The sequence below is a fragment of the Anopheles aquasalis genome, chromosome 3 (genome assembly GCF_943734665.1).
Source record: "Anopheles aquasalis chromosome 3, idAnoAquaMG_Q_19, whole genome shotgun sequence".
NCBI lineage: Eukaryota > Metazoa > Arthropoda > Insecta > Diptera > Culicidae > Anopheles > Anopheles aquasalis.
The window spans coordinates 10,782,501-10,804,023 of NC_064878.1; the positions used below are offsets into that span (position 1 = coordinate 10,782,501).

The 21,523-nt window shown below is 48.2% G+C and overlaps 2 protein-coding genes and 1 long non-coding RNA gene across 3 annotated transcripts in view; 2 read left to right on the forward strand and 1 right to left on the reverse strand.

Annotated features, from left to right (window-relative positions):
* The window catches only part of LOC126577450 (uncharacterized), a 1,842-nt gene extending 1,747 nt beyond the window's left edge, over positions 1-95 (forward strand). Inside the window, exon 4 of the mRNA XM_050239081.1 lies at positions 1-95. This exon is cut by the window's left edge and continues 501 nt beyond it. The gene's annotated coding sequence lies outside the window, so the exon portion shown is untranslated.
* Positions 96-839: 744 nt separating this feature from the next.
* Positions 840-2,405, forward strand: LOC126575525 (uncharacterized). The gene is made up of 2 exons (XR_007608266.1): positions 840-2,205; positions 2,295-2,405. It is a non-coding gene; the product is annotated as an uncharacterized LOC126575525 (long non-coding RNA).
* A 10,209-nt stretch (positions 2,406-12,614) lies between these two features.
* Positions 12,615-17,164, reverse strand: LOC126576064 (alkaline phosphatase 4). Its single transcript, XM_050237149.1, has 3 exons — positions 16,612-17,164; positions 13,271-14,407; positions 12,615-13,196 (listed from the first exon to the last, which is right to left on the reverse strand). The coding sequence occupies exons 1-3, from the start codon at positions 16,739-16,741 to the stop codon at positions 12,742-12,744; spliced, it is 1,722 nt and encodes a 573-aa protein (XP_050093106.1). The 5' UTR covers positions 16,742-17,164; the 3' UTR covers positions 12,615-12,741.
* Between the last annotated feature and the right edge of the window lie 4,359 nt (positions 17,165-21,523).

Sequence of the window (21,523 nt, forward strand, 5' to 3'; positions counted from 1 at the left end):
ATGTTGATTTTTTTTGTGTAAGTTTGATGCAAGGGCGTTAATAATAAGAGATGTTAATTGTACATTAACTTCAGTCAATAGATGTTCAATTGTTATTTTTGTTTATGTCGCAAATTAATGGCGATAAGGCTATTCTCTCTAATCAGTCCTATCTTGTGCAAGACCAATGTTTTAATTGTTTTCTTTCAATTATTGTTAGTCTTGAATCCTTGTCCAACCAAACTCTTATCAAGAAAGACACATTGTTGCAGCTATCTCATCACAGAATGCTTCCAGATACTACTTCATTCTTGACGACACCTTTCAAGTAGAACCCAGCAACCATTGCGTAACGTATTCCGTTTGTAAACGCCTGTTAAAAAGTTGAATAGGGACGGCTAAATGTCACAAACCTTTCTTTCCCTTTGATTGCATAATATTGATTTATTGCTGCAGATATCTCACGCTCGGAAAGGCTCACGAAATCGGTCTCACCGTCCTGCGAGCATCCTGGAAGCGAACTGGCTGCGCGCTTTATCATTTGGGCTCGTTCGGTCAGGCACCAAAACCACAAAAAGTGACCCAGCCGTCCGTCGACCGTGAAAAAGGGCACATCACACATTTTACGCTGACATTAGCAAATTAATGACCATCCATGCGCATCCATTCGCCATCAACCGGCTTTTACGACGCATCACATTCTGGACGGCTCGCCAGGACTCCCCAGGGGGGGGGGGGGGGGGGTGTTTTCAGAATTTCCCGCGAAGTGATCACCTTCTGGGCTAGTGCGATGTCGGCATGGTGTCGTCTGCTGGCGACAACTTCGAGCGTTAACCGCAGCGTACGTCAGAGGCTATGCTGCGAGCTTGGGTGGCTGCATTCGGGCACCGTCGTCGTCATCGCCATGTAACCAGCAAGGGCTGCACGGTTTCCATCATTCCAGCTGAGCTTGCAGAAACGTCGTGACCGATGCTGCTGTCCGTGGAAACTTAACTCTCGTCCACAGTCTCGTCGCCCTCCGCTGCCACGTGGTGTAATGTTTCTCAAAAGCCCAACGAGTAGCAGGAGCCGGATGTTGCTAAGCGAATGCTAATGGTCCGACCTCGGTGACTGCTCTTTCTCTGTGTTTAGTTTTCGCGGGGGGGTCAGCGAGGATACGGTTCGCATAATGCATCTCCGTGCGTATGTTCGCTCGCCCGTTCGAATTCACCGCCAACCTCATCATCATGCATCATCAAAAGGCGCATTCTGCATTCGGAGTGGCACGGGGCGCCATTGGATACCATTGCGTAAGCAATCGTTTTTACGTGTGTACGGTCGGTCGGTTTGGCTGGCTGTCTATCTGCCGTCCTGCCTGCTGTCCATCCTGCAAAGGGTGGTGGCGAGACGGGATATGGATTTCTCGCGTTTCTCCTCCGAGCTTCCGGTGCCGCACTCGGCGCACTCGGAATTCTCATTTCATATGCGGCAGTGTGTTATTTGATATGAGCTTTCAGCGTTATTGAATTTTCCATTTCCCGGGCGCATCATGCACACCACCACCACCACCACAATTGCATTCTCTGGCCAGAGCAGCAGCAGCAGGAGCAGCAACGCATTTATGCAAATTACGTAAAACGCATTTCCGTGCGCTTGGGCTGCCTTCGGATCGGATCGCACGACGTGGTCGTGGTGACTTTCGCTTACGGCTACACATTTTCAATAAACAGCCAGCGCACCAGCGTCATCATCATCATCATCAACACTGGGTACCCCAAAAGCACGTTTTTGTGGTGGAAAGTTTTGCTTTTCGCGGTTTTGCCTCGCCGAAGGGAGACGGATGTCCTGGGTTAATTGCGAGATCGCACTGTAATATGTGTGACGCGCGGTATGGGGTTGTGATGAGATGTGCTTTTTGCGATGTCATAAACTCAACCTCGGGATGGATTTGCTGGAATAATTTGATGGCAGTGCTCGGGGGAGCAATAGAACCTTCATTTGATAATTCGTTAAATGTGTGCCACGGAGGGTGCATGAAAAGGTCCTTTCCTCCTGGAATTGCGTCAATGGTAATGCGCTGTGAGGACTCACATTCTTGCTGTCACATCAAATTTATTTCTAGAAATTGCAGAGTGCAGCTGCACAAGGATACCGAGTGTGTCGAGTGCCTTTTGGAGCACGCTTCTAACGCTTCGCTGAGCACCTTTGAAAACACTCCGTTATCTATTACTCTTACTAAGTGATCAGGTAAGAAGAGGGAGTATAAAGGTTATTAAGTGCGGTGATAATGATGCATTAAACATTAGTATTTCTAATGAATCATTGCCCATTTTCAGCGAATTGCATTCGATATTACAAAGGCCGTGAGCAGATCTTACAAACTAAACGTATTTAACATACGTTCGTCCTATTATATATATATAATAAACTAATCGCAAACTCCCAAACGACGTAATTAAGTATTGATTTTTTTTTGCGACACATGTTTTAAATATTTTCTCCTGAATGCTGATCCTTTCAACAACACTGTGTAAAAGTTTTGAATCAATTGAAGCAAAACTGACCAAGTTACAGATTTGTTTAAATCCGCGTTTCATACAAGGCTCCATGCAACTCGCTACTTTCAAAAGCGCTTCCCGAAAACCAACGTTTTCAAAGTCGGTGCGCGTCGTACCGTAAAAATTACTAGACCGATCGATTCGAAATTTTTAACACATAATCTGTACCCTATTCACCAGGGAGCCCCGTCGAGATATCATTAAAATTGTTGATACTTTTTTTTTTTTTAAATAATTATGTAAAGATCGTTTTTTGGCAGAATCGCAAAAAGCATCACTTTTTGAACTTCAAAAATCTGCCAAAAATCGAAAAATTGAAATATCACCAAAAACTCTCTGGGACTACTTAGATAAACTTATAACCTTTCTAACGAATATCGATTTGTATCATTCAGATGACCCATCATGACGCTACGATGGGTACCGTGAAAAGTACCTTTGCTACGACACGCCTACCAAAATTTGATGCCACGGATTAATTTTTCAATGAATGTTGCTCAAAACAATACCATATATTCTTCAAAAGTTGTAGAATAATATGCTATTTACTTGAAAAAAATAAAGTTGAATGGTTACGTCACAAAAAATCGTCAAACACGGGCCTTTTTTTGGCCTGAAAATACCGAAGCCCCTCTTAAGTGCAGATTTAAACGAAGAAAATCGTATAGCATAATTTAACCTATCAAATAAACAAAACTAACGAGATAAATGATTAGTGCAGAGTAGAAAATAGAACCACAAAAAAATTAAACAGGAGAAAGAGTAATTAAACGATGCTACATAAAGCGGAGCCCAACAATTGGACATGGGTCATGCCTTACAAAATGCCGTAAGTTGTTGGAAATAGATTTTTGCTTAAGTAAATGGCTATCCAAACTGAAACAAGAGATGGAATCGAAATGTTTATTGATGAATAATGGACGATGGCAAGCATCGTAACATACTGCTACAGTGACACTGGATAATAAAAATGGATAGCTACCTTATTGCTGACACTACATAATTCAATGCAGTTCCTGCTAGAAAATCGCTCTCTCTCTCTTTCTCGTACTCTGTCTGTTACCCTGTCCATTATGCATTCACATCGCTCGAAGTAAAAGTGAATTCAATCAATGCAGAAGCAACACCAGCAGCAGCACCAGCACCACCAGCCATTCCAACAGTACAGCAAACGTGCGCTCATCGAACACCTAGAAGCAAAATGGGAACGATCTCTGATGTCCCCCCGGTCGGTCGTGTTGTTCGCTGTTTAAACATGCACCACGATACCGGGTGCCGCTTGATAAGTCAAAGCCAACATCGCCATGCAAATCGCAATCGAAATCGGGTTGATCCTGCCCAAAGCTAGCATCCAACGGATGCAGCCAACGTGGTTCGACCAAATTTCACGGAACGTGAGGTGAGGCGATGTCGTAAAGAAACATGTTGCAAAGACATTCCGTTCGAATCGTTCTCACTCTTCTGTGGGGTTTTGTGCACCCGTGCCTGGTATCTTGGTTTCATACAGCTTCATCGTTCCCTGGGGACTTGGGACAAAGTTTTGTCTGCCAGCCAGCTTCCAGAAATCGGTATAACGGTTTTACAGGAACTTGGAGGCAGTGAGAAACACGGAAGAACATCCCTCAAGCACTGGCACTGGATTGCAGGTAAAGGAATACGGTCAACGACAAGTCAATGCAAACATTCAAATGAAGATATTTGTTGTCGTACCAGTTGTGCCCCCGCACTGGCTGCCATCCACTTCCCATGCCCCTGCACCAGGGCGATCGGTTATCGATTCTTTAATCCCGGGGACCCCTCGAATGGCCAGCTGCCCAGCACACGAATTATGCATCGAGTGCAGAGCACGAAAGAGTCACGGACAAATCGGCGTAACGATGGAGACGAGATGCAGCGAAGCAGGCTTCCGATCGGCTCGACGTGTCTTCTGGCGTGTGAGGACCGGATGCACCGCACTCCCGGAGGGGACACACCCGGGTACCCGGGTCTGTCAACGGAGGTGGTGCATCCAGCATCCGACGACCATTCCGATCACGTCGACGACTAACGTCCAGGGACATGCACATTTCACATGCTGGATGGCTGGACCACGGCTCCAATCTCGCACGTCCGTCCGATGATGAACCCCCCGCGTGAAGCCGGAGCAGGGAGCAATTGAATGGACGAGCGAAGGCAAATTTGTCCGGTTCCTGCCCGTTCCGTGGGGGGGGCGAGGGGATTCCGATGGTTTGTCAATGTTACCGGTCGTGTCAGCAAATGTCGTGTGATTTGTAACCATTTTATCCCTCTCGGAACGATGTGATGTTCAAGCAGTGTTCCTAGTAGCAACATGAGCGAAAAAAAAAAAAACGATGAAGCTTTCCATTCTGTGAACTCGCTGCTTGCAATCGTTTCTAATTTATTCAAGATCCTCCCGCTTGCCCCGAGAGTGATGCTTGGGCCGGGATTAAAGTAAAATGAAAATGGTGCTTCCGGACTTGGTGGGCTTGGTATTCGGTGAAAATTGAAAGAACAAGCGCGGCCGACAGGGCAGATACCTTAATCTCCAGCCGGAGCCGAAGCCTGCGAGGGACACACCGGTTTCAGTGTATTTAATTAATTTTAACAAATTAATTTAAACCTACACTCTGATGTGTAATGGAATCCAAATTACATCGCACAGGAGCGTGGAGCGCATCGCAAGCTCTGTCACACTTGGCGGCCCTTGGCGATGTCTTCAATCCACCTGCCGTGGATGAGATGACACATGCGCCAGAACCATCGCAGCATCGTTGGCAATATCCCTACGCCGAGATGGAGGTGGAGGGGGAGTGTACGGGCTAACTGAAGCCTGAAATTCGTTGCCATTTGCCTGGTAATTAATGGCTTCCAACGTAAATGGCGGTTGTAGCATGGGGCAGCCAGCAGCTACATCTGAGCACACGCTATACCGACGTCTCGTCTCGTCCTTTGAGTCAACATGAGTTGAGCGTCAACAACGTAACGGACATCGAGCCATCGAGCGCTCCGATGGTTGCTTGGTTGGTTAAAGGGAGCATAAAGTGAGCAGAAGAAATGCCTTCACCTTCTTAGCATAACAATTAACACCGAAGCGGGGCTGGAATCTGTCGTCAAGCAGACGACAACGACTGCTGCTGCTGCTGCTGCTAGCCATCATGTGATGGCCATCATGCGACACCCTTTCGTAGAAGCCCGAAGGTACTCCCCCGCTCGTTATTTATCGTTTCAATTTGCCTGTTAATGTTACCCAAGGCAGCTTCAGTGGAAAGCATCCTCGCCATACGTGGTGTCTAGGAGAAGGTCCGTAGTAGCGTAACCGTAGGACATCCAGCATCAGATCGTCCCGGTGGTTGGTTCGTAAAATTTTAATTAGCAACCGATCGTAAAACACATCCAGGATGCGTATGAAAAGTGTGGCCACCCATTCGGTGACCCGGTGGTGTCGGATGAGGTTATAAATTTGATTCTCCTTACGTGCTCGGCGCCAGAAGGTGATAATTTTCACGTGGAATCCAACCCCACAGGTGGCCGTGCGACTCGTGCGATTCGACTTTCGGTTGGATTTAATCCTTGGGTAAATATTGCTCCACGAGATTGGTTACCGGTGGACTGCTGCTGCTGCTGGTGGTGGGTTTTGGGTCATTTTTCGCTCCGCTCCCAGTTTCGAACATGGTTTGATAGTAGATTATCCTTTAACCTGTTTCAACCACGACCGGAAGCGTATGGGTCTTCGGTGGTTTTGTGCGTCGTATGAGGCGTACCTGGACCTGGATGCTTCGACACACCAACAGGTTGCCAGGTGTCTGCAACGGGTCCGGATGCTGGCTGGCTCGGCCGTATGCATAATCAAACGCATCTTCTTTACCCGGTCAGCTGCTGGAACGCTCTTTGCCCCTACGTTTCTCTCGCTATATCGGTGCAGCAGCGAGAAAAGCGGCTTAGGATGGTTTTCCTGGGTTTTTCGGTGGACATTTCGATGCTTCTTGACGAATTTTCACGCCGGAAACGCGTACGGTGCAGCACGCGACGTCGGTTGAGCGATGCTTGGTCTGTCTGGGAGAGAGGCAAGGCAGCAAAATGTAAAGAACACTCACCACCTGGTGGTACTGGTATGTGTGGCGTTCGTTATGGGGAAAGTTTTCGAGGAAAAGACTCAACTATCCTGGTCCTCGACGATAGATGTCCTAGTTGAAAGTGTGTTCCGAGAGAGAGAAGCAGAGGAAAGGTAAACCTCTTTTGCTTTTAACTGCCACCGGTGATACCGGGGCAGCATAAGGAGGAAATACCGGGAAGTACACACATATGCAGCATGCTTTATGCTCGTGCGGTATTATGGGTTGAGTTGCTTCGCAAAATCACTTGACTGCCTTAATGGTGACGTTGGTTTCTCGCTCCTCTACATTTACTGGTTTTTAAGGGGAGAAGGAGAGCTAGAGATGGTGCCAGGTAACAAGGCAACACCGGAAGGGTGCGTTACGGCACCCTTCACCACCTCACATCAACGAGCGAAAAGCCAAACATAAAACATTCATTAAAGCAATGGACAAACATCACTATCTTTGGGTGACGTTGGGTTGCCTTGGACACAGTTTTGGGTGCTCGGTTTCGGCTCCGCTGGCTCGCTTTAAACGATGACAAGTTGATCAAACAACAAACAACTATTTGGCCATCACTACATTATAATGTAAAATATGCTCAGAATATCGTTTTATTCTGGTTATTTGGCAACCAAAAAAAAAGGCAAACTCACTCTAAAGTTGGTTTGGGAACTTGTCAACTCACCCTTTTACAGTGCGCGTACAACCTCTACCTGCCCAAAAGCCCACGTGGTCGCGGTAAACACCAGCAAGTTTGTTCCGGAAGACACTTTTAACTTTTATTTATAATTAGGTTTTTGATTTGCCAACCCATCGAGGTCCAGGCCAAAAGCCACCAAGCAGCAACCATACCGAACCGGACCAGGTTCCTGCTCTGACCACGGAACCAGGTACACACGCCGGATAGTTTGCCAAATTGGTGCCATCTTGTCGAAAATGGAAATACTTGAGCAAATATCACCTTGCGCCAGGGTCTTCTGCGGTCTGCTCCGGTCTGTAGCTATCGATAAAATCAAAGTACCCCGGGGTGGGTAGTGGCGAAATAGGCAGTTCGGTTGCCAAGCGTTACCGTACGGGCCGTTTGTTTGCTCGAGGCACTTTGATCGAGGTGTGCTTTTGGTGGTGCTGGATGGAAAAAGGACATCTTCTGGACGAAAATTGCTCAAGCAGTGCTAGCAGCTAGCACCTAGCACTTTGCATGTTTAGTTACCTGAACATGTGGCGTAGCAGTATCATCGTGGAGGATAGGCGATACGTAATACGTGAGAAGATCCCTCATGCGGTGCGGTTGATCCGATAAGAGGTCCCCTTCCACAATGCGGATACGCTTGTTTGCTGAGGTTCTCAGAGCTGGGACCAACCTTTACTCGTGTGTGCCTCAGCCAAAGTGACCGAGCGTGCGATGCGATGGTTTCGTTTCAATTAAATAAAATGTTTTCCTAATGGATGAAGCCCACTCACGTTCGACGTTAAATGGTTGCGGGCGCATTCCTAGATAGTTGAAGATAAGAGAAATGGACGGATATGCGAGCCAACTCGTCTTACCGTGCTGCTGCTCAAGTGGCAAATAGACCGGTGACCTCTCCTTTCCTTCCCATTCCTATTGATTGAGCTTTTTGTTTTCCTCGTCCAGCACAAGAGACACCTCACTACCTCGCTAGCCGTACGGTGGGGTTGCAGGTGGAGGAATTATGTTCCGTAATGCCGTGTGCGAAGGACCGGGGCAAGACTGTCAGAATGAGTTCGGTTAAATTTGAAATCTATCAAGCGACTCAAATTGAATAAAAATCATGTTCCGGGCATGGGCACGCCAGAGGAAAGGAGTTTTTTTTCACGTGAAGCGCCTGGCGCCTCCATTGGTGGTGGTGCAACTGAAACACCGTTGCCGAGCGCCACGCTATGTGAGTTTGAGAGGTAGAGTTTGTTGGTCCAGTTTATTTCTACGGTGTCAGACATGTATTCCGTGAATGGTAAATCAAATTGCCGGATTGCATGAATTAATAAGTCGTCGAAATCATTGTACCTAAACGCCGAAATAAATTAACCCAGATGCGAAATTAGAAATAATGTTCATTGGTGTTGGTGGTGTAAAATGTTTGTTGTACATAACATTTTTACAAAATATTTTTCAGCTTTTTTACTGAATGAATGCTCGATTTATTAAATAAATGACTTGCTTTGTTGTTAAACGCTTTTTACGAAACGAAAGTCTTTGAGACTGACTTTCCTTTTGTTAATATTACTTTTTTACTTCTGTTTCGCTTTTTTAACATTTATTTACAAAACCATTGTCGATAATTGTTGTCGATATCGTTACTTATCAATAGTTTGACCAGTTTCAGATAAATTAAACTAAAAGGTCATCATCAAGTAATAAAAGAAACATACCCTTTTGAAAATTTTGAATCAAAATGCCTTAATTCTACACGAGTTCATTTTTTCTGGATGGAAACACCTGCCCCATTCTACCTGCTTCGGTGGTAGCTTAACAATAAACAACGGAAAGACAGATTACGAAAGCAGTGCCAATCAGATTGCATGCTGTAGTAACATCATCATCATCATCATCACTCCTCTTTCAGGAAGGCAGCTTCATACATTTTTATCATCCCCCTCCCCGTCCCAATCAACACACGGAGAGCTCAGAACAAAAGGCGATAGCGAACGTTAGTGCAAAAGCGCCGAGCGCAAAAAGGATCCACCCATCATTGTTGCCCTCAACCAGCCTGTCCGGTGCCCCGGTCCCGGGTTTCTGGTTACCCAGGACTGCAACCACTCGATGCCGAAGCATTGCCTCAATTTGCCCGTGATACATATGCTCGAAACGGATTATGTCCGGCTGTCTAGCTTACGAAAGGATTCTCGCGGTCCGGCCGTAGTCTGTTTGGCTTTCCACACGCCACTCAGCACCACTCGAGGCTGCCGCCCGGAAAATGCTCCAACCAGCCGCAAGTGGTTGCTTTTGCGGAGTGGTGCGAGGGCCTCACGATTGACAGCAAAAGAATAGGTACGGCCCGGGTGCCCGGGTGCGCTTTTCAATTCTGTTGCGCGAACTAATGGCGCTTCGATCAGTCCAGTCCGCGGCTGACCACACGAGAACACACCTGTCGTCATGTGGCGCGAATGTGAGCTGCGGTGCGATGCAGCGATGCACAATTGATTCCATCGGGCAGGCGGTGAGTCGGTTCCGGTCACTTTTTTAATATCCATCCCGGTCAATCTGGGCTGAAGCCGTGGCAGGATGGGGCTCGTGGATGGGGGATTCAGTTGGTTTTTTGTTTTTAATGCTAGCCCACGAAGCCTCAGCCTCGGGTGTGGCTGCCCACACTTGCGTGAAAGTGGCATTGTTTGTGGTGCATTGTTGCATCGATGAGTTGCAGTTCGCACAACTCGCGCTCTACTGTTGGAGTATGCATTTCTGCAGCAAACAAAAGGCGGGCGGGTAGTTGTTGGTTGGAACAAGTATTGCGGATCCCTATTCTTTGTAGATTATAATTGTTTGCCTTTATGCACTGATAGCGTAGTTGGGTAGCAATTTTTTTTGCAGACAAATATGCAAAAAGTATGCTATGCTACAATGTTGGTAGAGGCATATTTCTGGATGGATTGTTACTTTTTTAATCAGAGAATGAAAGTCATCCGACTGTTATGATATGGATAGGATTGTTCTAGTATCGCAGTAAAGGTAAATGTAGGTCTTTTATTGATTGGATTTTTTAAATAAATTGTTCATTCAGGACAACGATATTTATCAAACACTAACGTAATCTTCCATAAAACAAGAAGGGCTCCTACGATCGTGATATTCACAACAAAATATTTAATCTCCCGGGGGGCAAATACAATCAATCTCAATCCTAGGCGTGCTATCGCTCTGGGAATTGCATGGATATCTGCGTCGATGACCATCGGTACGCAATCACCAAATCGAACGGCACGGCCGTTACCATTTACGATATTGGCCATTACGCTCCCGACCCCGTGATGCAATAGCGTGAGCATCGTAGGAGCAGGTTAATCGAAGCCATCATCATTAAGCTAGAAAACCTTGTCCTCGCTATCGGCTGCCCACTAGTTACCGGAGAAGTCCGAAAGGACCACCGAAAAGTCTTAACCGTTCGCACCGAATCTCTGTAAACCAATTTTTGGGTGTATGTCCTGGGCCAGGCCTGCCATTGTGATTGTGTTCTCTAAAATGGCCTCAGGCCGTTTTGGAGCGATAAATGAAATCGATTTTCGGTCCTGCATCAGACTGGAGCACCCGATTCCAATCACCAATTCGGTTTCGGGTGCTCCGTGCCCAGCGCACTGTTCGGTAATAATCGGTAACAATTCTTGCAAAAATCTAAAACCATTTCAAGAGCGACCAAAAGGGAGCATCCGATAAAATCACCAATCATGTTATCGCATCGGCAGCTGGCCGTGTGTTCACCTGTGTTTGTGTGCGTGTGGAATGGAAATCCACTTCCATCCTAGCTGACCATCGACGCGTAACGGGGCTGCGCTGTTAACGATGCAGATCCGGTAAATCTGACCAAATTACAATCTATGTCGTACCGGGGCGTTCACAATAAGCAAAGCAGAAGCGTGCACCATTTCAAGGGGAAGGAGCGTGTGGGTCGTAAAACGATACAACGATACCCCCGGGAAGCCCATTATCGAGAGGCCACACGAACGGCAAAGTAACGCTGGAAAAGATTATCCTATCAATGCTCGGTTAGTAGTTGCTTTGCTGGTAGGGGTGCTTTTTATCATCCTCAGCAGGATCACACAGGTAGCTAGTACCAGATTATCGGATGATTCTGAGAAGAGATGTAGTTTCCTTTAGAAAAGAATTATTCTACTGGACTAATTGAGCACCACGTCGAGCGGTACAGCTGAGTCCTGGAGGAATTAATATTGACTCTTGTAAACTTGACCAGTACCAAGAAACGTATTAATGATGATAACGGACGGACTGTTTAAGAGCATTGAGTGAAACAATATACTAACCCTAAGAGCAATGTCTGTATCTCTCATTTTCCTGTTCAATATACAAATTATATCGCATCAGAGAGTTTGTACAGCGTACGGTACACTCGCATTTGGCACTAAAACATGTCGATGTCAACGTCAAGGAAAACAACGAACGTACTGCATCCGTTCCTTTCCACACAACTATGCTGCGGTACTAGGTGTTAAGCTTCTAAATTGTTATCAAAAGCTGGTGCACCTCATCTTGAGCTGGGTACTGCCACAACGACGATGCACGATGCAGGGTGTATTATTACACATTATCATCATCACCTCAAGCTGTTTCCCGTTTTCAAAGACTTCTTCGGGGACGAAAAGATGGATAAACTCACCTGTTCCCTTTCCCTGCCGCAGCAGTAGCAGCAGCAGTAGTGCAGCATCACGTGCGGCTTTCCTTCGGTAGCTCGCGGCAAACCATATATTTATGGTGCATCGTGTGTAATAAATGGTGTACCAGCACGCGCCCGGTACCGCAGCATCTCTAGCTAGCTTCTCGCAAAACACCAGAGGATGCACACCAGAGGAGGATCTACGCTACGCGTGTACTCCACGTGTCATTTGTTAAGCTCAGCGAGGTATGCGCTCCCGGAGGGAATCGCTTCGGTTCCGTGCTGTGCCAGAGGTAAGCCCTGTCATCTGTGTTGCAAGCTGTATTCCATTGAGTTGTTACGATGCAACAAAGGAAATTACTCATGAAATATTAAAACATGCGCGTAAAGTACTTCAGGTGCCGGTGACATCAGGTGCTGTTCCGGGCGTATGTAAGCGCCCTTAGGTGGTTTATAACATCAAACGGAATAGCCGTTTCCTTTCAAAGAACGAATGTTGCAAGGTGTGGCGGTGTCGTGTTGTGTCGTGTCTATCGGAAGAGGTTTTGCCGAAGGGACGAATTTCAATTAATACCAGGATCTTCTATAGATGTAGGTCATGTCTGAAAGACCATAAAAAACGTTCCACACTCTGGTGTGATGGAAAGAAAAGGCGTCCATACTGTACATTGAAATGTCTCGCCATTTCTACTTCAATCTCTATTTCTAGCACTTAACCCACATAACAAAATGATACAACAGAGCGTCGTACATGAGGGGGATCACGACGCAACGACGCCACGAGATTTAAAACAAATGCCTCAAAACGGACGCCACGCTGACTAGCGCAATACTGATGATGGCCGCCGGGTGCGTACCAGCCGCTCCCGACGATTGGTCAAACTCGAGCCGGAAGTCATCGTCACAGGCAACGTTTAGCCGCTTGGCCGGTCCCATACACCCCGCATAGCTCATCACGTACGCGATGTAGTTCTGCTCGAACGTACCACGCACCAGGCTGGCACCGGGACCGGACGCAAACACGGCCACATCCTCACCACCGTGCGTCTCATCACCGAGCGGGAAGGCGGCCAAATGTCGGTAGGTGATTTCGGAACGATTGAGCTGGCCCACTTTCACCCAGGTAGCCCAATCGGCGTCCTCCGTCAGCAGCGTATCGTTCCAGCGGTGCTGCAGAAATCCGGGCCCATTGGCGTAGGTTATGGTTTCGTAGGGTGTCGCGTTAGGTCGATTCCCGAATCCTACGAGTGAAGAAAACAGGGCCATTGATTAAAAGGTATTGCACAGCAGGGAGCTGGCAGTCATTACTGCTGACCTAGAATATCATTGCCCCGGTCCGGATAGCCATTGAATGTCATCGCATGGGAGTGATCGGCCGTCACGATGATAAGCGTTTCATCCAGATCCACCAACTTGAGGGCCGTCTCGACCGCCTTGTCCAACTCCACCACTTCGGCCAGCGCAAGATGGGCGTGATTCTGGTGGTGCGCATGATCAATCCGTCCTCCCTCAACCATCAGCACAAATCCGGCACTACCAGGACGCTGCAGAACCCGTATGGCCGCCTCCGTCATCTCACTGAGCGACGGTTCTCCATCGTCCCCACGGTTCCGGATCGTATCGTAGCTCATGTGATCGTCAGCAAACAAACCGAGCAGATGATCTACCTCATCCAACACAACGTCCCGTAGATCCTCTGTCTTCCAGACGTACTGGGCGTTTGTGCCGTTCTTCAGCACCCGCCAATCATCCACCAGATTACGACCATCCGTCCGCAGGCACGTCTTCTCCATCGCACCATTGAACCGATACTCCGTCTTCAGATGGTCCGGTACGGGTGCACCGAAACAGTTCCTTCCACCACCCAGAATCACGTTCATACTCTTTCCCGGTTCATCCTCAACCAGCTGCCGGGCGATGTCCTTAATGCGGCTCTTCATCCCCACCGGAATCTTGGCGCCACACTCGTAGTTCCGATTGATCGAGTGCGCATAGCAGGCGGCCGGTGTGGCGTGCGTAATGCGCGTCGTCGTCACAATGCCCGTCCGTTTGCCCTCCGCTTGGGCCCACTCCATGAACGATGGCACCTTGGCTGCCTCTAGGTTCGTTTCGGTGATCGTGTAATCGGCACCCACCACACCGGATCGCGTTTTAATGCCAGAAAACATGGCCGTCGCCGTACCGGCCGAATCCGGTACCTGCCGGTCGGTGTTGTACGTCTTGGACATGCCCGTGTTCGGAAAGGTATCGAAGCTTAGCTGTTCCTCCTCACCGGAACGGCCCGCTCGTTGTCCCTTGAAGATGCGGCCGGTTGAGAGGGAGGCGATGCCCATACCGTCACCGACGAAGATGATGACATTCTTGGCCACCGACGGTTTCATGCGACGGTTTTCATCGTACGATAGTACCTGCTTCAGGTAGTTCTCCGCCGATCGCTTCCAGTGGCGTGCATCTAGAACGGTGGGAAGGGAGGAGGAAAAGAATGCGAGGTTAAGAAGGTGAAGTAATTCGCAATCCGAACGCCAGACCGGTGCGCACTGGTGGCTGGCTCTTTAAAAGTCGATCGTAAATCCATTACAGATACTGTGCGGCATTGAGCAACCCGATCAGAGACTGGTAAGCGAATGGGGGAGGGGGGGGAAACAACTTTTCTCCGAAAACCGGTCACACACGGGCCAGACCCTTTAAGCTCACGGTGGTGCTGGTTTCGCGGATCCGGACCGCACTAAAAATAGATTCATTTTTCTCGATCGATCGGTCGGCAGTGGAAACTATGTCGAACCGTGAAATGTCACCTTTTGGGTTGGTCCGCGTGAATCCAAGTAGCCAAGTCAAAGGGAATGGGAAAATGATTTGCCCGCCTGCCGAAGGTATCGAATGCATTATGCAACCAGCACGATCGCCGCTGGGTGCGCCGGTTGCCGGTTGCTGTTGGACTGGACCCACATGCTGGGCAATTATTTGTGAAAATAGCTCGCGGTGCACGTGTGCAACCGATCGAACGAAACAGGGGTGGAGTTCATCTTGGAAACGGGGGTTTTCTGTCGTCGTTACCGTTGACGATAAGCAAATCCGCCGGGGTTCCGGTAACAGTAATCACCAGCGAGCGGTAGAGCGCTGTGATCAATCATAAGTGCGATGCGGCTGTGATAGGTGGTGAGCACGTTTTCCGACTTTGGAATGACACAACCTGGCGTACCGGGGCTGCCAGTCCCCGGTCGATGTTGCCAGACGAGACTGGCAGGTTGTAGAGAGATGCAAAATGAGAAAATTGTTGTTTTGATTTACTATTTTTAGTAGCAGCAGTTTAGAAAGCAGCATATTCTAGTTTACTTAAATTGAGATTAAACACTTTAAAGTGAAAATTATTAAATTTAAAACCATTTGGATTCCAATACCGATTGCCTAGCATGCGAAATGCCAAAGAACGAAGCAAAAAAAACGTCTTTTGCAATCTTGATAACACACCTGCCTGAGTAGAAACCTCCCGAAACGATCGCTCCTATCCTAATGAATGGAATGTTAAGACAACGATGACAGTCTACAACCTTTTGAATGGCAACAGAAGACAAAAAGGAACAACGAAAAAGAAAGAAAAAAAACCAAACAACTGGTCCTTTAATGGACCAGTGCCTTGCTTCGGTTGCGGTTATGCAAATCGCTCTCACCCCGATCTGCAGCATATTCGCTAGTAGAAGTGTAAATAACCTTCTGCGCAAATCGACCATGAACTAGAGAAAACCGTGACACAAGCATAAACGGCAGGAGGGGAAGAAAAAGTAAACTCATGGAAAAAAAATTGCGCGAATCGAATCAACTTGAAACGTGCAAAAGGTGCGACACTCCATGACACACACTCCACTCCATGGCCTGTCAGGGCCGTGCACAAAGGGGAGGGCCACGGTGTGCCAGAGTATGGTCTAGTCTTTCCACCCTATCAGCATACCAATAAGAAGAAAAATGACCATCAACCACCACGGCTATTGTGGTGCAGCATACCGATGGCATTGACCGCGAGCGCGCACACCTAACGTGCGTACGCTCTACTTCGCCCAAAGCAAAACCATTTGAGATTGTTTTTTTATTTGTGCCACTCAACAGTCTACGGCTGCTGGTGAGTTGATTGTGGCAAAAAAATAAACGGTTGTCGGAAGTTTGCTAGAAAGGCTGTTTTTGGTGGGGTGGGAAGTAATTTGCAAAAACACAAATTTCATTGTCAACCACTTCACTTCTTCTATCGGTGATCGTTGCCGTCGTAACATCGTGCGGTGACGCTGATTTGCGCAGTACATTCTTAGCCCTGTTTAACCCCGTACGTTCGTTACCTCCAGCTCCAGCTGTTTCAATAACTGAGCTAGAATGGGGATAGAATGGCCACCATACCACATACTGCCTTCCGATTCATGTTGCTACTACCAAACACATTTCACTCAAACGACCATCTCTGCAACGGTGTGACGCTGTTGCCCGTGAAAAACACCTGTCATCGATCGATTGAGGATCGAGAGTATAGTACCTCGCTCGTCGGGCAAACATTGAGAGAGAACAACAACTAGAGAGACAGACAGCGACACAGTGACTACGAGACCAACCGGCAGCGCTTAGTACGCTATTGATGATGATGACACGTACACCGAAAGCCAAACGTAAACCTACCGTCGAGATTGGGTGATTTGTATACCGACGCTCCCAGCACACGATCAATATCACAGATTAGGACGAACAATAGGCCACTTAGCAGCATTAGGAGCAGACGGTTCGATGCGAACCTCACACTGGACGACATTTTGCTACTGCTGCTGCTGCTGCTGCTAACGATGATGGCGATGATGGCGATGAATAGAAAGGGCTACTGGCAAGCAGGCAAGTAGTTAGGAGCCGCTACCGGCGATGGCGATCGCAATGATGCAAACGAGAGAAGGGAGCTACTTTGCCAACACTTTCGCCAAAACTTAACGCCAACAACGGCTCGTGGTTTTGTTCTGGCGTCCGACAACGGATCGATTCCTAGTGCTGCATCTGGGGCACACCACTTGTTCCACCTTGTTCCACACTGGTCGCACTATCAGAGACGACTGCCACTGAACTACTGTGGCTGCTGAGCTGGAGCTGGAGCGCACTTTCGCTGCGTCTCGCGATCGTCGATCGCAATCCCACCACAACCACGCGTCGATCGCTGCAGCCGAATGCCGTTTGCTGACCTTCAGTGGGCCTGTTCGCGCTTAAATACGTGGACTACACCCTTGCACCGGGGCCACCGGCACCTGGGCCTGACTTTTCGGTATCACTGCCATCAAGCGGCCCCTCCTCTGAGCCTTCCCAGCCACCGAGAGAACGATCGAACGGGAGGGGCAGAGAATGGGTAGCGAGGGGTAGTGTTTATCGTTGGATTGTAAAACGGAGGGCACGGTGAGAGCGTACAAAGCTTGAGAGAGCGAGAGAGAGCGAGAGAGAGAGAGCGCATGTGCTAGTGATAGGCGAGGAGTTGGAGTTGATTGGATGATGACAGGATTGGCGAGCTTTTGCTCCTTTTCGGTGGTTCCTCGGCACACATACAGGCGCATGGACAGACCGTGGCGCAGTGTGTGGCTCACGTGCGCGGCACGCTTTGCAAGCGCCAGCTACGTTTCTCTCGCCGTCGTCACTGCATCTCCCATTCCCCCTTCGTCGTCGTCGTGGGTCGGTCGGTCGGTCGAAAACATTGTGTGCGTTCTGTTTGTCAAACAGTTTATGGCAGTACAACAGGGGGCTCCATTTGTAGACACACTGATCACCTCTCTAAACACACCGTTTTGATACCGTCGACTGGGCGGTCTGATCGACTGCATCGAATCTGCTTGCTCTTTGATGATGGATGAAATGGCGGGAAGGCCAGCCAGCCAGCCAGCCAGCGAGCAAGCATCGTGTGTTAATAGACGGGCATTAATCGCTGAGAACATGCGGGCTTTATCAGGCGATGATGGTGATCGGTGCCGTTGTTCGAAATAATGAGGTGGATCAGGGCCGAGGGATCAAGATCGCGGTGGAAAGGGCCAACGATAGAAGTTTATTGATGTCATGTTAAGGTGCTAAACAAAAGCGTCACCATTTTGTAAGGAACATTACAAACAACGGCGATCGTTGTAATGTAGCGATCACGATGTTCCACCGAAGTTCTGTTGTTGATTGCCGTCGCTGGGTGATAAAGTGTTAATGTTTGCAGAGCGTATTAGAAGACGGCAACATGATCGAGGAGCATGCGTGCCGTTAATTACCATCGATCGATGTTGCTGAAAAAGGGAAACCAACTGTGCAGCCGAGTCGAGCGATCGATTGGTGGAATCGCACCGCCATTGGGTAATGATGGCGCCCGCTTGATTCAACCAGTCCAAACCGTTTAACTGTCGTTTGTGTTTGTGGCCCTTTTGAGACGATAAGCAAAGGGCCGGAGCATGCGCATGCATGGAGTCATGTTGAACAAACCGTGGCCACCCCATTCCCTCTACGATCGACGCGGCTACCCTTCGAACGGGTACGAGCCGAACCAAGCCCGAACAAACGATCGGCGTGACGTCATCAACCCGAAGGCAAACGCGACCACGTGATCGTTGAACTGTTTTGAACCGATCGACCGCGTGGTTCCGTCCGCCATTCGACTCGTGCGCTGGCGGGAAGGAGGCGCCACAACTGACGGGACTGTGACCGCCTTGATAATGACCGAGGCGTTGCGCAATGACTGGCAGACTGGTTGGACGGCGTTATGATTACCTTGGCAGATGCTTGCGGGGGGAGTGGATGGGAATTGTTCTAATTTTTCAATAAAACGTTATGTTTTCCCCAGCTTTAAGCTCAATCTCAACCGGTGGTGGGCTTTATGGTTGAATAGCAGTCCAGGGGACTGGAGAGGAGGAAACAAGGCGGTGGCGGTGGTGGGCCCAATGATTCGGCATGTCTTGCCACGTTTGTTGGCTGTGGGCAACAAGGCTGGAACGTGATTAGAATATTGATGCAGTGGCCGGAGCCGGCAAACCGAAACGCGGGTAGGGGATGCACCTCAGACAAACAAATTATAGCTCAATGTTTATTACACCCAGCAACAGGTACCGGGCCAGTTATAGAGAGAAAAAAGTAGAAAGAGAGAGAGACCTTCAAATTATACGCCGGGGATTCCTCTAAGCCGCTGGCCATTATTAGCTGGAGGGCTATTCCAACCCTTATCGTGGCGTGTCCGATGCGTATGTAAAGCATTGCGTGAATTTTCTGTTTTGACATTTTTGTCGGGAAAGTAGAGTAAAAAATCCCCAAAAAGTGTGCTTTCCCATTGGAAAGATCCACGAGAAGGTTACGTTACGTGGCAGTTCAGCAGGCATTAGAAAGTCTGCTCAGTAGTTGATTAAATTTTGTATTGATATCTCATTTGTTTAATTAAATTGCAGAGTAACGAAGACCTTTCTGTAGCCTTAGAAATTAAAATCTTTTATTTCTTTTCAGATTAAACATGACGGTTGTTATGTGCGCCATTGCTATGTGTTTCCTGTTCTGTTTGATGATTATACACTCATAAAGTAAACTGCATATGTTGTGGAGCCTTGCTGACGCGTTTCGGTCGTGTAATCAATGCGTTGTGTGTTTATTGATTGTAGGGATGACGTAGAATAGTTAATCTTTGATTAACCAGTTCGATTGTACAATGGCACACTGTTCCTAAGAAGATTATATTCGATATCCAGAACACCAAGTCCTGGATGCTTAGAACCTTCCATATCTCAAGCTTTGATTGAATTATGGAAGAAACTTTGTTTTATTTATTTCTTAGATTAGCATTTCCAATTCTCAAATTTCCTATTAATTTTTAGTAAATAATTACAATTTTTTGAGCAATCTTTTCTAATTGTAACTCTTTATTCCATTAGCATTAGCTTCGTTACATCGGTTTCAAAGAAATTAAAACTGGAAATAGTAGCCATTACATATTAAATGAAGATATTTATCCTCAGATCCTTTGATAGTTTTTTTCTGAATTTTGAAGGAGACAAAACTGCTAGGAAAGAACAGGCCTCTGGCAGAATCTGAATCTGTCCTCTAAACACTGCTTTTCTACACAATCTCTTAAGACTGATACCATTAGCAATAATTGGCAAACGAGAGTCAACGAACGTTGTGCCGGTAGCTTACCCACTTTTATTACATTACGACCTCCCGGTTCGGCTCCGGCTCTGGCCCAGGTGGCTCTAATTAGCACGGGGTCTGCATGCAAGGTGAACTGCACATGACGCTCTCATCACTGATATCACCGAGCATCACGAGCCCTCTGGTGCCGTGCAAGAGTAAGAGAGCATGCAAAAGTGGCCACAGAGATGAGCTGGCCTCGGATAGGATCGGCTGATAACGGGCGGGCGTATCTTGTGCGCCATAACTCCGCCGTATCGCGTTCACGTGCAGCCCCACCCCCATAAATCAGTATCGTCTGCCAAACAAGACGACGCTGCTGACGAGGAACCCCGTGAAGGATGACCAAACACTTCTCGTGTCTCCGTGTGTACGTGTGGGTGGCTGAAGTGAAATGAAGTCGCTTCGCAATTAGTACCCACTACGATCCTCGCCCAGAATCCGACTGTTTGCGCGGCACCATTTTATGACGCGAACCGTGAGAGGTATTTTTATTGTAAGCTCATCCCGGGCCCAGCGTCTGATTGTGGACTGATTGTCGACGGCTCTCGGCTCGGCTCAGTCATTGCCAGGGCCAACCAGGGCCGCCCGCCGTCTCAGATGTTTCGCACGTGATGGATCCGAGAGACGAGGGCGTAAAAGTGACTAGTAATTGGCAATGCTGGTGCTGGAGATGCACATTTCTTCGAACGCAATTTAGATAAATGCAGCGGCACACCGGCACAATGTAAAGGGCGAGCACGCCTGTTTGCTTTTCCCTTTACGTCAAATGGCGTTTGTCAGAATATAGGGTAGCTAAGGAGAGGAGGAGCTTTATATTAAATATGTAATTATTTTTATCAAAATGATTCATTAATTAAGGCGTCCTCTCGTCTAACGGGTTCCGCTCGTTTCATGAAAGTGAATTCCAATTAGAGGCACCCCGGAGAGCTGTCACCGGGACGAGGGGGAGAGCGCGATCAGTTAACCGATCCAATTTCGCACCAATCTTTGGGGATAAATAAATAAATTCCAATATTGCTGGCCTCAAACATCCCTGTTCCCTGTCTTCATGCTGTGCTAGGAGCAACAGCCAACGGCAAAAATGGCTGCAAGAAATCACGTGAAAGCAAAAGGTGAAGAAGCGCTCGAGCAGAGCTTCTCGCTGTCCTACTGGAGGCCGGTGGCCGATGTCTCGCTAAGGCCCCGTGGCTCGATAATTGATTTAGCACCGCACGAACCGCAAAATGGCTAGCAATACGTGGTTCTGGGGCCGTATCCTTTGCGTCATCCTTCCCCGAGACCCGAGAGACGAGTCGAGTCGGTGCATCTGTGCTTCGCGCGGTGACTCCATTACCATCCGGGCGGAGCCGAAGAACCGCGGACGGACGGATGGACGGACGGACGAACGTTTGGGGAAGATTTATGATCCGTCCGGTTA

What these genes read in the sequence shown, in the direction of transcription:
- LOC126576064 (XM_050237149.1), bottom strand. Translation starts at nt 16,741, where the DNA reads ATGTCGTCCAGTGTGAGGTTCGCATCGAACCGTCTGCTCCTAATGCTG. An exon ending in CAAATCACCCAATCTCGACG is followed by an intron (nt 14,408 to 16,611) that starts GTAGGTTTACGT and finishes CCACCGTTCTAG; the next exon opens with ATGCACGCCACTGGAAGCGA. An exon ending in CCGGGGCAATGATATTCTAG is followed by an intron (nt 13,197 to 13,270) that starts GTCAGCAGTAAT and finishes CTTCACTCGTAG; the next exon opens with GATTCGGGAATCGACCTAAC.